Consider the following 15,365-nt stretch of genomic DNA (forward strand, 5'->3'; position numbering starts at 1 on the left):
AAGCTCGAAGCATATCTTCAAGAGTTTGAATGGTCCTTTCAGATTGTCCATCAGATTGGGGGTGATATGCCGTAGTAAACTTCAATTTTGTGCCCAATGCTCTCTGCAAACTTTCCCAAAACAATGAAGTAAATCGAGCATCCCGGTCTGAAATTATAGATACTGGCACTCCATGAAGTCTAACAACCTCTTGAACATATAATTCAGCCCACTGATCCATAGTATAAGTCATGCGTACCGGAAGAAAGTGTGCTGATTTGGTATATCGGTCTACTATAACCCAGATAGCATCATGTTGTTTAGAAGTCTTTGGCAATCCAACTACAAAATCCATAGTAATCTCTTCTCATTTCCACTCTGGTATCCGTATTGGTTGTAGTAAACCAGCAGGTTTCTGATGTTCAGCTTTCACTTGTTGACAGGTTAAACACTTGGCTACAAATTCGACCACATCCTTTCTCATGTTGGGCCACCAGTAGTGTCTTTTCAAGTCATTAAACATCTTGGTCGTCCCCGGATGTACTGAATACAAGGTATTGTGAGCTTCGGTAAGGATTTCTCTCTTCAACTCCTCATTATTAGGGACACAAACTCTTTCCTTGAACTTTAGCATCCCATTACATGACACACTAAACTCATTGACCTTCCCACTTTCCAATTCACCTTTTTGTTCCACCAAGTAAGGATCCTCACATTGACCTTGTTTGATTCTCTCTAACAAGGTAGACTGAATAGTCATCACTGATAATCTTCCTGTGATCACCTCAATCTCCGCTCTGCACATGTCCTCCTGAAGTGGTCTTGTCAGTTTCCTCAAAAATGACACATTACCATGAGACTTTCTACTCAGTGCGTCTGTAACTACATTTGCTTTTCCAGGATGATAAAGTATTTGACAGTCATAATCCTTCACTAGCTCCAACCATCTCCTTTGTCTCATATTTAATTCCTTCTGAGTGAAGAAATACTTGAGACTTTTATGATCGGTATATATTTCGCACTTCTCACCATACAGATAATGTCTCCAAATCTTTAGTGCAAAAACAACTGCTGCCAACTCCAGATCATGTGTTGGATACTTCTGTTCATAGTCCTTCAATTGTCTAGAAGCATAAGCTATGACTTTGCCATTCTGCATCAACACACACCCTAAACCTTGCTTTGAAGCGTCACTATAAATCACAAGTCCTCCTGATCCAGATGGAATAGTAAGTACTGGAGCAGAAACCAATCTTTGCTTCAAATCTTGAAAACTTTTCTCACAAGCTTCAGTCCATTCAAACTTATGATTCTTCCTCGTGAGTTGTGTCAATGGCATTGCTATCTTGGAAAATCCTTCAACAAATCTTCGGTAATAGCCTGCTAATCCCAGAAAACTCCTTACTTTTGAAACATTTGTTGGTCTATTCCACTTACTAACAGCTTCAATCTTTGATGGATCCACCGCAATACCATCTTTTGAGACTATATGGCCCAAAAATGCCACCTTCTCTAGCCAAAATTCACATTTCTTAAATTTGGCATAGAGTTGTTTTTCTTTTAATTTCTCCAACGTCAACCTCAAATGTTCCTCATGTTCTTCTTGGGATCGAGAATACACCAAGATATCATCAATAAACACTATTACAAACTTATCAAGGTAGTCCTTAAACACCCTGTTCATCAAGTCCATGAATGCAGCTGGAGCATTAGTTAATCCAAATGGCATCACAAGGAACTCATAATGGCCATACCGAGTTCGAAATGCGGTCTTTGGTACATCCTCTTCTCTAATCTTTAATTGATGATACCCAGATCTCAAATCAATCTTTGAAAACACTCCTCTTCCTTGTAATTGATCAAAAAGATCATCAATTCTAGGAAGTGGATACTTATTCTTGATTGTCAACTTGTTCAATTCTCTATAATCAATACACATTCGCATCGTCCCATCCTTTTTCTTCACAAATAGCACCGGAGCTCCCCATGGTGAAAAACTAGGCCTGATAAACTTTTTATCCAGGAGTTCTTGCAATTGTATCTTTAATTCCTTTAGTTCTGCTGGTGCCATTCTATAAGGTGCCTTGGACACAGGGGCTGTACCAGGAAGTAGCTCAATCACAAATTCAATTTCTCTGTCTGGAGGCAATCCCGGTAAATCTTCTGGAAATACTTCTAAGAAATCTCTAACTACCGGTACATCTTCCGGTTTTAACTTTTGCTCCTTATACGTGTCAACCACACTGGCGAGATAACCCACACATCCACTTTCCAACAGTCGCCTGGCCTTCATAGCAGAAATTAATGGAATGCAACCTTTCGATGTCGCTCCAGTAAACATAAACTCATCTTCCTCCGAAGGCTTAAATATCACTGTTTTCCTTCTACAATCAATAGTGGCATTATACTTTGAAAGCCAATCCATACCCAAAATCACCTCATAATCGGCCATCTCTAACATTATTAGATCAGCATATAATTCCCTACCATCAATGCAAATAGGAACCCCCCTCAACCAATGAGTAGAATACAGAATCTCTCCAGATGGTAACATTGTACTAAAAACTTCTGACAATTTTTCACACGATCCACCCAACCTTTTTACATATGTCAATGATGCAAATGAATGCGTGGCACCTGAATCTATTAATGCATGAGTGAGAATACCAGATGCAAAAATATCACCTGACACAACAGAGTTGTTGGTATCAGCATCAGCCTGAGTAATCGTGAACACCCTAGCATTTGTCCTCTGAGGTTCATCCTTCATTTGTTGGTTCTTCATCAATGGACAATCTTTGATAAAATGATCCCCCTTGCCACATTTGAAGCAGCTCTTAGTTAGAAGCCTGCACTCCCCGAAATGATTCTTTCCACAAGTTTGACATCGTGGCATTTGTTGGAATCCAGGTTGCCTGTTTTGCTGACCTCCTTTAAATTTCTTATTCTGTCCTTGTCTAAATTGGAAATTCTGGGCCCCTCTTTTGTTGTCATTGTGAAAGCGGCTTTGTTCTTTGTTGAATGGAGTGTCTCTACGAGGCATGCTAGTAGCAGCTTTAGCTTTGGTTATCTTTTCTTCTCTGTGCTCAGCTCTCAAAGCTTTCTCCACAGCCTGAGCATAAGAAAGAGGCCCTGTACGTCCCATATCCACATCTCTAGCCAATTCTGGTTGCAGACCCTCCAGGAAGCGATTCACTCTACTGGTTTCAGTGTTAACCAAGTCTGGTGCAAACTTGGCTAACCGGTCAAATGTCCTGGCGTACTCAGCCACTGATAGATTCCCCTGTTGCAATCTAGTGAACTCACTTACTTTGGCAGTCAACACAGCTTCATTATAAAACTTCTCATTGAAGACCAGTTCAAATTCTGCCCAAGTCATCTGATTCACTTCTCTAGTCTGCTTAACCACTTCCCAACAGATCTTAGCATCCTTTTTAAGTGTATGTGCAGCACAAGAAACTTTTTCCCTGTCACTTAGTTGCATGAACTCAAAGATGTCTTCTAAAGAACTCTTCCAGTCTTGTGCGTCAAGTGGGTCAGTGCTACCTTCAAATACTGGTGGGCGTTGTTTTCGGAACCGTTCATATAATGGTTCCATGGGGTGCACTGCAGGTGGAGCTTGTGGAGGTGTTGGAGTTTCAGTAGGTGGTGTTGGTGCTTGCCTTTGTCGTTGTTCTGCTAACAACTTCTCAATTTGTTCAGCCTGTCTATTCACCACCGCTCGAAGTTGAGCCATTTCTTGTTCATATTTATTGCTGCAAGAGCCTTCAGTAGCCCCCATACCATGTTCATGATCCATCTGTGTTATTATATATCTTTTAAGACAAAATGTCCATAACTTATGTCATTTAGCCAATAAAGCACATGATGCATGCAACCAGCACATAATAAATGCACACATAAAACTTACAGATGAACTGAGCATTATCCTTTCCTCAATGTGTACATATGAACGGTCTACAAGAACATTTTAACCATGGCGCTCTGATACCAACTTGTAACACCCTCACTTATTTTAGTTAAAAACCATATTTGAGGTGTTACGTTTTAAAACTATATCATAATTTATTTCTGCGGAAGTCTGGACATATTTTTTTTTTTTTTTTTTTTTTAAACTTGACAACTTATTTCACCTTATTTACATTAAACATAAAGTGTGTCTCAAACATATTATACATAAGTATTAAATAACCCAATTTATTTTCAAAACATAACTTCACACTTTATTACAAACATCTCACTGATAACTGAAATAACCCACAAAAAGGTCGATGTGTTCATATGTACAAATCAGGGTCAGGACCATGCTTCAGTTCTCCTCATATCATTCACATATTTCTTTCTCTACCTGCAACACAAGACAACTGTGAGCCTAAAGCTCAGTAAGCAAAGTAATGCATGCTGTAATATCCAACATTTTCATAATACATTTATTTATAATAAATCAGAGTTTTAATACATAAAATGTACAACTTTACAAATTTAAGAAATAGTAATGGAAAAATAGTATTTAAAATATCATTTTATGTTTTTAATGAGATTAAAGAGAGAGAAACTTGAATAGTCAAGTATTGGACCCGAATGTCATATAATTTTAATTGGGGATTTTTATAAAATTAAGAAAGTTTTGCTAAAGGGCTTATTTGAAAAGAATTTTAGTATTTTGGGTCCAAGTGTAATTTTTAAAAATAAATTTAAAAAAAAAAAAAAAAAGAAAAGAAAAGGCTTCAGCCTTTCTTTTTACCCGAACCCCTCTCTCTCTCTCCTCAGAAAACCTCTCTCTCTCTCTCTCTCTCTCTCTCTCTCTCTCTCCTCTGCGTATTACTGTTGCCGACGACGCAGGAGTACTTTCCGGCCACCATTTTTAGCCACGCGCCGGACCGTTGGATTCAGAGGCCTCCGAACTATCGACCCACGCGGGAATCTAGAGCTCACTCGCCGATTAAACGCCTCAACCACTCGATTTAAGTTCGGCCACCCCGCGACTTCAAAGTTGCGATTCGGCCACCTCGGGCATCCGTTTGCCGATCCGTCACCACCATCGTGCTCCTCGTGTTGTGGGCTTCAAAACCCAATAACTTGTTCCTACATCTACCATAGTTGGGTGGTGGGCCCACCACGAGCCACCGCGATCCACCGTAGACCGGCGGTCGAAACTTAGTGTTCGGGGTTTTGAAGTACGTTTTGAGTCTCAGAAAATCATCGTTTGACTTGTTGTGGAACCCGATCATTTTGGTATAATTTCTCTAACCTATATATTGTGATTTAATTGTGATTGATTAGAGTAATTGTTATTATGTGTATTTATAGTATATAATTATATATTATTGATATATGAAATATTTTCTGTAATTTACTGGCTGTCTGGGATTATATATATATTGATACAGGTTTTGATTTTGGGTTTGTCCACTTTATAGCCGTTGTGCTGTCCAATTTTCTAGAAAATATTAGATATTAAATAAAGTATAAAAATACATATTTAATTGATTTTATATTAATATGGAAATTATTATGATTAAGTAATTTTAATTATTATTGTTATTATTTTGTTAAGTAAATCAAGAATACAGATTCATATATATATATGAAAAGTATGATTTATAGTAAACCTATTATCTAACCATTATTATTGTATATTAATATTTGAATATTAAAATAATATCAAATATTAGTTTCTTACAGTTATTGATATTTGTAAGACCAGTGAATTTTGGAGAAAGTATATTTATTATATCACTGGAATTGATATTATGACTATTTAATAATAATAGAAATATTTATATTTATATTATTATCATTATATTGATTATTACAACTTTATGTTAAAAATATGATTTCTTTTATAAAATGATTATTTGAATATATACATTCATATACGTATTGCCATTGAAGTATTTTGTTATTAATATCGAAATAAGTTTAATTATAGACGATAATTATTATTTTGTTGGGATTATTATTATTATTATCATAAGAGTACATTATCTTATGAGCAAGGTTTAAAGCATTGTTTTATATGAAGAGTTATTTGCATTACGTTGATAATAATTTATTATTATCATTTATATAGTTTCTGGTATTATTAATATACACTATCAATAGTGTATATTTATGATTTTGATAGAATTTAATAAATGATGTGCCTTGAATAGGATTTGTATGGATTTGATTGATTGACTCTTGGTGAGGAATTTTAAAATAAGCTAAGGACCTAAGGTAAGTAAATCTCACCTTTTGTGCTTAAGTGTAAGATGCATGACTACATTGATTGTGTACATCTGATGAGTTAAGTATGGTATGATGATGATGCATATGATAAGTATGTGAAGAATGGTTATATGAACACCATAAGGGTGTTGTGTGATATGTAATTGATGAATTCTGTGATATGTGAAAGATGTCTTACTTGGTTAAGAATGATATGAATTATGTGCAAGTATGTGTTCTTATGTTGATGGATATGTGGATTACTCTATGTTCATGATTTGTTATATGTTATGATATATGAAGCGTTTAAGTTTTTAGGCTGGAAACCTTAGACCTGAGCCATAGCTCTACGTTAAGGTATAACAACGCCACCAACCCAAAGCTTCATGTATTATGACTAAAGATGTTTTGAGTTATATGAGATGTGATACAATGCCTTGATTGAATACCATCAACATGAGTCATGAACACGAACATTGGCATTTCAGCATCAGCATGTATGCATGGCATGTACAGTTATGTGATACATTATTATGTGATATAAGACCATGCATATGAATATAAGAAAAGTTATGAAATGTCTTGAAAAGTCTTATGTAAAGTTAAACATTCTAATGACACAAGGCTTAAGCAAAGTGATAATAAGATGTTTAAAAAGGGTGCCACTGTTTTGATGAAGCAATCAAGTAAGTTCAGTAAAGAAGACGGAAGTCTATAAGACTTATAGTGGCTGCCCACTAGTGTGGGCTAGGTCAGAGTTGACCATTCAGATATGTTTGCCATGTTTCCGTCTTTCTCCTCCATATGTGTAATAAGTATGGCAGCTATGGCAACGATGAAATGAGTGTTATGATGAGCCTAGCTGAGATGATGGCTAGCCGGAGGAGAACCCATGGGATTCTATATGATATGTGTAACAAGCCCTGCAGGCATTGGCTGAATCAAACAGTGTGCACAAGTGATATTGGGCCCATAAAAATGTGAAACTAAAAGAAAGAGCATAAAAGTAAAGTTTGAAAGTGCATGAGCAATAAATGAAATGCATAAGTATATAAGTCAGCATATTAGTATATGTGCACTACAAACTCACGACATTCATGTGTATGTGTATGCATGAGATTTGCTTACTGAGCGTTAGCTCATTATGTTATTTTCCAACATTTTTCCAGGTGTGGCTTTAGCTGTTGAGCAACTTGTGGAGCACGGACTCAGTAGCAATGCAATAGTGGTTTAGAGTTTTCATATGGCTGCCTTAAATTTAAAGTATTCATACGTGTAATAATTTCTTCTAATAAGTTTATATAAAAGATTTAAATTTTTCTGTATTTCTTCGTATCATTTTATTTAATTCTTTTGGTCAAGTGCCTTACATACTCGTAAACCCTAGAATTACGAGTATGTGGCAGACGTACCCTACCTTAGGGACGTTACACATGCAATGCTAATGATTACCCAATATCAATGGACATATACAACTTCTTTTTAAATTTTGGGCCCCTTAATATTGTGCACACTGTTTGAATTGGTCAATGCCTGCAGGGCTTGTTACACATATAATACAAAATCCCATGGGTTCTCCTCCGGCTAGCCTTCACCACAGTAGGGCACATTAAAAACCTTATTCCATCGTTGCCCCGTCAGGCTCAAGAGTTAAGGCGGCCACACACTGTGGTGTCAATACATATAACAATAACTCATATGGAGGAGAATAAAAACGGAAATATGGCAAACAATATAATTGGTTCACTAAACCTAGCCCAAATTATTGGGCAGCCACTATAAGCCTACTATAGGCATCCGTTTACACTTATTAACACTTTCATTTGCCTTTTCAAAACAGTGGCACTGAACTTAAACTTCTTATTACAACTTTCTTTTATGTTGCACAAAACTTGCAAAGGCATTATATAATTAATCATCATAATATCATGCATGGTCTTATATCATATAATAATTTACCATATCACTATTATGCCATGCATACAAATTTATGATGAAGTGTCACTGTATGTTAATACCACTTACTCACAAAATATTCATATAATGCATACTTTCACATAACACATAATTCTTGTGTTGCAGTTGAGTACTTTACTTACCTTTTGTCCACAATATATTTCACCGTGTAACAAGTGATGTCTTAGGTATTGATGTGCTTATCCTGACAATAGCATGGATTTCTCATCATAATGATGGCAGTAATACATTGAACTCTCATTTAAAAAATACCCATAAGACTTCATATCAAATTTCATACCCAAAACATGCCTAAAATGCCTTAAACCACCTAGATCGAGCATTAGATTTATCTTAGACATTTGGGGAAATTTTGACAGAGTTTCCCCTTAATTTTAGCTATCCTCAAATATCAAAATACACCAATAATCAACATCAATTAACCTGCCATAACCATATATCCCAAATACCAACATGATTCATCATAAAGTTATCATATACCGATTTTGATAAAATTCTTATCTCCTAGATCATCACCCAAATTAAATGAGTCTCCACATATATTCAAACATTTATAAACATATATACTCTCTTATAAACTCAATCAAATAACCAAAAATCATCTTGTACTCCAAGAACCCCAAAAACCTCATAAAACACAAAATTTCACTTACCGAGCAACTTTTCGGCGAAAACAATCTCTTCAAGCTTTTCTAAACCTCAAACCACTTGGAAACCCCAAGAAATATCTTAAAAAGGATAAAACACCATATATAAGTTCTCAGAAAAATTCAAAAACATAGTTTAACTTCCAAGTACAAGAACTTACCATAAAAAGGCTAGAACTAAGCTTAATCTACTTCTTTGGCTTTGCTTTCACTTGGATCTCCTTAGAATTTCTTCAAACCAGCCAAGAAATGGTTTTTGGTTTTCTTTTCTCTCTGTTTTTCAGAATAATGGTCGTGCAAAGTGATAAGGTTTGATGAAAATTCCTTATTTTCAATGATTTAGCCTTATTGTCAAAAGTTGACACCTTTCATCTCATCATTTCACCTTTTGACTTATGAAAACCTTATCACTTCAATAATTTCGACTTAATCATCTGCTAGGCCTATTATCCTTATGTGTAAAACACTCACACCATACCTTAGGTCCATATGACTTCATACCCAATAGTTATGCTTACCCGATCGAGCGTAGCGCACTTATGCTAAGCTCGTTTTGACTTTGCATCCATACCACTGATTATGTATACCTCCCATCAAGAATTGATCTAATGGTTCTAAAACCATTTTTACATCATCAATGAGACCTTAATCCTACCTCGATTACATTTGGTAAATCCATAAATACTCAATTTTACACCGAAATACTAGTAATCGACATTGTACTATTTTCCACTACTTAACCTATTTTGCCTTCTATATCTCACTTTCAACACTTAATTCCATGCCTTGTCCATATTTTTCATACTTTCTTATATCTTGAGCACATCAAACACCCATAAAAGACAACTCAAATGCCACAAGGTTAATAATATTGAGCATACATATAGACATCACATACACAACTTTTATACTTATACATGAAAACACTTATAAGAATATGCATATGCTCAAATTATACATATTGTATGATATGTAATGCAATGCAATCATGTGATTATTGGCTATATATATCAAAATAATGTGGGTGCTACAGTGGTCAGGGATACAAAGCTTGTCCTACGTGTAATGAAGACACAACTTCCATCCGAGTGATTGGTAAGATATCTTATTTTGGTCACAGAAGATTCTTTCCAAGTAATCATCGAATGAGAAGAGACACCGAGTTCGATGGAGAAGTTGAGATAAGACGTCCTCCGAGATGGTTTACTTGTCAGGATATACTAGAACAAGTTAATGCTCTTTCACCGCATAATCCAGGAAAACACATCCAGTTTGGGGGTGTGAAACGAAAAAGAGGTGTAGATGAAGGAAATTGGAGGAAAAAAAGCATCTTCTACGAGCTTGGTTATTGGTGTACAAACATATTAAAACACAATATAGATGTCAAGCATGTTGAGAAGAATGTGTGTGATAGTCTCCTTGGCAACATCTTAGACAATGATAAATCTAAGGACACCACTAATGCAAGACATGATTTGAAAAAGATGGGTGTGAGGGAATCATTGTGGATTTATGAAGATAAGAACAGGAAGTTGATGAAGTTGCACACTCCTTATGTGTTAACTCCGGCGCAGAGGCAACAATTTTGTCAGTTTATAAAAGGAGTTAGATTTCTAGATGGATTTTTTTTCAAATTTGAAGAAGAAAGTGTCCGAGAACGATACAAATATTCTTAAGTTGAAGTCACACGATTGTCATGTGATAATGCAACGATTACTTTCTCTCGGTGTTCGCAAGTTTCTCCCAAAATCTATATCGACCATCATTACAGAATTATGCAACTTCTTCAGGCAAATATGTTCGAGGACTTTAAATGTTAAAGATATGGAGGAAGCACAAAATGACCTTATTCAGATATTGTGCAAGATGGAGTTGATTTTTCCTCCAGTTTCTTTTTACATAATGATTCATTTGGTCATACATTTCCCAGAATAAGCTATTTTGGGTGGCCCAATATTTATGAGGTGGATGTATCCTTCTAAAAGGTACATGAAAAAATTGAAGAATTACGTGGGAAATAAAGCTCGCCCTGAAGGGTCGATTGTCGAAGGCTATGTTGTAGATGAGGCTTTGACATTTTGTTCAATGTATTTCAAAGACATTGAAACAAGATTTAACCGTCTTGATCGAAATGAAGATGCAACTTACATCCCACGAAACCTTACAGTTTTCCAATCTCAATGTCATCCACTCACAAGGGGAACTTTGAAGCCTCTCAATCATAACACTCGTGAAATAGCTGAGTGGTTCATACTTGAGAATTCTCCTGAAATTGAGGCTTATTTAGAGTAAGTTTATTATCTTTTAAACTAGAACATGTGTGGTTATTATAAGATTTTTGTTATCAAGAATCGTAACACTATTCTAATTAACAGTGAACGCCTACAAGAGATTAGACAAAAATACCCGGATGGTGATCATGATCGTTTGCATAGGAAAAAAATTCCATTTGTGGTTTCATTAGAAGGTAGCTTTGAACTTTCATTTTATTAATGATATCTTTTGTGAATCTAATATAGTTTTATGTATTTAGATATATGACTTGCACAAGCTTGGGTCTTTGGAAAATGGTGATGAATTGCTAGCTTTAGCATCTGGGTCAGATCATTTGCCAACATACTACCAAGGTTGTATAGTCAATGGTGTTTGATTTATTGCATACGACCGGGATAAAAAGCGCACCACATAGAATAGTGGAGTGTCTGTTCCCGGAACAGAAGGTTTTAATTATTACAGCACGCACTACAACAAAATAGATGTTTTATGACTTTAATTGGGAGACATTGGAAGTCTACAATGTCTCCCACTTAGTGAGACGTTGTTGCTAGGGTCATTGTAGGTATATATCCCACGTCTCCCGTTGGGAGACGTGCCTCACTTCCCACGTCTCCCAATGGGAGAGGTGGAAAGTCAAACGTTGACTTTCCACCTCTCCCATTGGGAGACGTGGGAAGTCACTCACCTCTCCCAATGGGAGGCGTGGGAAGTCCCTAGGAGACATCCCACGTCTCCCATTGGGAGAGGTGAGTGACTTCCCACGTCTCCCAATGGGAGAGGTGGAAAGTCAACGTTTGACTTTCCACCTCTCCCATTGGGAGACGTGGGAAGTCTCCCACCTCTCCCATTGGGAGACATTGAAAGTCTCTCACCTCTCCTAATGGGAGACATTGAAAGTCTCCCACATTTAAAAAAAATAAATTAAATAAATTTATAATTAATATTATTAATTTAAATTGAATAATTAATATTAATTAATTTAATATTATTAAATTAATTTAATAATTAATTAAATTTAAATAATATTAATTTAAATTTAAATTATTTTAATCTAAATTTAAATTAATTTAATAATCAATTAAATTGGAAGAAAAAAATATATTTGTTAGATATATACAAGAAATACAATATTTGTTAGAAATATTCAAAATGAACAAATATTGCATTGTGTATGAAGAAAGAGTTAAAAAATTAAAAAAAAAAACCTATCAACGAGGTCGGTAACTTTGGATTATCGGCAACATATATGTCGCCCATTCTTGTCGCAACTCATCAATTTGTGCCTCTGTATATGATGTGCTTGTTAGCTGCAAGAAATATAAAGTAAAATATATTAATTAATTATTTGATTACATTTATAGTTTCAAAAATAATTTGTAAATTTTAATTAATAATACCGTTCTCAAGTAATGCCCAGGACTCGCATGCTCAATCAAATCCTTCAACATCCTCATTAAGTAGTATCCACATGCCACATTGTCCGGTTGGTGTGGACACTAATTATTTAAAAATATGAGTAATTTATTATTAAATTGAAACTTTTTAAAAAATGCATACATATTATTCTACTTAATTATTATAAATGTTCAAAAATTTCTGCTAAAGTTACTTACCTGAGGTTGCTTAATGCGTAGAGTATCAGGGATCTCGACATCAGGAAGATTCATAGAGAAAAAAAGATTGAAAGCGCTCACGATCACTGATACAATCTCCTCACGGTTATTTAGCTCTGAATTCACCGGATCACAACAATAAACATGATATGCATATGGTGCCAAAATAAGCAACATCCAATGTTCACTGTATAAGAAAAACAAAAAAATTATAGCTCAAATGTTAAACAAAGAAATTATTGATATGGGTCGGAAAAATGACAAGTTTTTAAACTTACCCATGGTTCCAAGGGACAAGCATAACTTGTTCTTTTGATTTTACGTCATTGCAACGTCTGAACAGATTCTGAACACGATCGTCGAATGAACTCCCTTGAGTGGCGACGATATTAGGATTGACAAATAAAAACTTATTTTGGCGACCTTGTTGTACCACATATCTGTAAATGAACCTAATACAAAAATATGAAAAATTGTTATATGAATGAATAAATCAAATTAGAAAATTAAATGAACAAACTTATTTGTCAGATATATACCTCATGTAGCTGACGAGTACTGCTTGTCCAATCTTCTCCTTTCGAGCAAACTGAAGTATGTCATCCTTAAATATATAACAGTGAGACATATCCTGATCAAAAACTTCAGACTCTATGCCTAGATTGACACACTCGCCATCATCCCAATGAGATACGATATTCTGTAATCGTTCCAATGGAGTTTGGGCCAATTGTGTTGGAGGAGTTTGTTGTCGTCTTCTTTCTCGAGGTTGTTGTGTTGATGGAGCTCTTGGTCGTTGTGATCTGGTCCTACTTGTAGAGGGAGTCTGTATACAATTATATCAACAATTAAAAAAATTACAAACAAATATAGAATTGTAAAGATAATTATGTAAAAACATGGCATCACCTCATGAGTTACATCTTCAGATATAATGACAAAATCCTTAGGCCACGCTATTGGCGTCCCAATGGCCTGAGCAACTATGTACATGTCCAAATCAGGATATGCAAAAGGGAGAGGACAGGTTGGCTTAAGAACACTCGTAATCATAACTTGGAAGTTGTTGCCTGCCTCTCTTTCAATGAGTGTACCTGATGCAACAATGTTTGAAACCGAACCAATTGCTAATTGGCATGCTCGGCCCTGCATAAGAAACATATTATATACAAATAATCATGTTGAAGCAGTAAAGAAATTTATTTGGTTTCAGAATATTCAAGAAAGTTTAATTACCTCTTGCAAAAGCGGTTGTAGTGCAACAATGTGGTGTTCTGCTTGAGGCACTACTGGGTCCGGAGTATAGTAGGACGCCTGCGCTGGTGGCACTGGTGGGTCGGGCACATAGTATGATGATGGCGCTGGTGGGACTCCAACGTTAGATCCTGACCCGCTCTGTTGGGCCAATAATTTTCTCAAGAGCTCATCTTGTTGTTGAAGGCGCTCTTCTAGGCGTTGTGCTTGTTGACGATGCTCTTCTTCTTGTTTTCGAAATCTTTCTTCAAATTCCTTTCTAATGTCGTCATTCGAAGAAGAGGCTTTTGATTTATTTTTCGTTGAGGTAGGTGTTGGAGTATTCCAATATACTGAGCGGGACACACCGTGTCCTCCAGCCCTAACACGTCCTCGAGGCTCAGGAGTGCCCAACGCCCTCGTCAGCACATCATCAGGGCCATCAGGTGCCCATTTACCCTCAGCTTGGAGTTGCCGGTAATGATCCTGTGAAACAATATTCACATAAAGTTATATATATAAGCTAATAATTTGACATATCAACATTATTAAATATGAGCACTTACAATATTTTTTTGAATCTCAGAGGCCTCTCCAATTAGCTCTCCTTTTGCATTCCGACGACCCATGCTCCATAAATCTGCCCTATCAAGTTCAGTCAGACTTTTCCCACTTTGTTCCATTAACATCTCTTCAATACGCACATAGCCTCCTCTAGAGAGGTTGTGATTGTATTTATTCAGTGCTCGATAATTTTGCATCTCCTCTCTCTTTCTTTGCCACTCGGGAGTTAATCTTGAGTTCACAAACGCTAACCATTCATCCGGAGTTATGACATTCTCAAATCCAAATGGCAAAGCTGGCGGGAACTCATTTGGGTATTTTTTCAAAGCGTCGTAAACGTGTACCCTAGTAAGATTAGTCTTCCAATTTCGGAAGTACTTTCCCGCATCCTTCAACATCTGTTGCTTTTGTTTGGGGTCCAAATCATAAGTTTTCTGCAAGTTTGAAAGTAATAAGAAGCATATTATTAAAATAATATATATTTTAAAAACATTAAATGAAATATAATTAATAAAAATATACCTTCATTGTGTCCCATATTTTATTTTTATCCACCACACTAACATCTTTCCAACTGTTAATGTTGATGGACACAGTTGCTCGAACAACTGATCCAAGCTGTGATGAAACATTACTTCTAGATCCACCCACTAGTTGACCATACTCATTGTATTCAACATGAGTAAGATGTCCTTCACTCCTTTTTTTGGTGTTTCTAGACATCCATGTACGTCCTCTCACAGATTTATTTTCTTGCTCCACTGACTGAGAATTAGGGCGTTGCTCTCCCTCATCAGAACTACCACCAAAAGGATCAGCCTCCATCTGTGAAACATAAATATCATTATCATAACAATTTTGGACA

The 15,365-nt window shown here is 36.0% G+C and overlaps 2 protein-coding genes and 1 long non-coding RNA gene across 3 annotated transcripts; 1 reads left to right on the forward strand and 2 right to left on the reverse strand.

Annotated features, from left to right (window-relative positions):
* Nucleotides 1-346: 346 nt before the first annotated feature.
* LOC133790339 (uncharacterized) lies at nucleotides 347-9,107 on the reverse strand. The gene is made up of 5 exons (XM_062227944.1): nucleotides 8,975-9,107; nucleotides 8,820-8,894; nucleotides 1,507-3,794; nucleotides 1,194-1,464; nucleotides 347-872 (listed from the first exon to the last, which is right to left on the reverse strand). Exons 3-5 carry the CDS (start codon nucleotides 3,776-3,778, stop codon nucleotides 347-349), a joined length of 3,069 nt encoding a protein of 1,022 aa, XP_062083928.1. The 5' UTR covers nucleotides 3,779-3,794; nucleotides 8,820-8,894; nucleotides 8,975-9,107.
* Nucleotides 4,437-7,582, forward strand: LOC133789359 (uncharacterized). The gene is made up of 3 exons (XR_009873532.1): nucleotides 4,437-5,214; nucleotides 6,135-6,198; nucleotides 7,359-7,582. It is a non-coding gene; the product is annotated as an uncharacterized LOC133789359 (long non-coding RNA).
* A 1,479-nt stretch (nucleotides 9,108-10,586) lies between the features above and the next one.
* On the reverse strand, nucleotides 10,587-15,151 carry LOC133789691 (uncharacterized). Its single transcript, XM_062227466.1, has 5 exons — nucleotides 15,023-15,151; nucleotides 14,503-14,934; nucleotides 13,940-14,422; nucleotides 13,737-13,849; nucleotides 10,587-10,620 (listed from the first exon to the last, which is right to left on the reverse strand). Exons 1-5 carry the CDS (start codon nucleotides 15,026-15,028, stop codon nucleotides 10,587-10,589), a joined length of 1,068 nt encoding a protein of 355 aa, XP_062083450.1. The 5' UTR covers nucleotides 15,029-15,151.
* Nucleotides 15,152-15,365: the final 214 nt, after the last annotated feature.

The sequence above is a fragment of the Humulus lupulus genome, chromosome 7 (genome assembly GCF_963169125.1).
Source record: "Humulus lupulus chromosome 7, drHumLupu1.1, whole genome shotgun sequence".
In the NCBI taxonomy this organism is placed as follows: domain Eukaryota; kingdom Viridiplantae; phylum Streptophyta; class Magnoliopsida; order Rosales; family Cannabaceae; genus Humulus; species Humulus lupulus.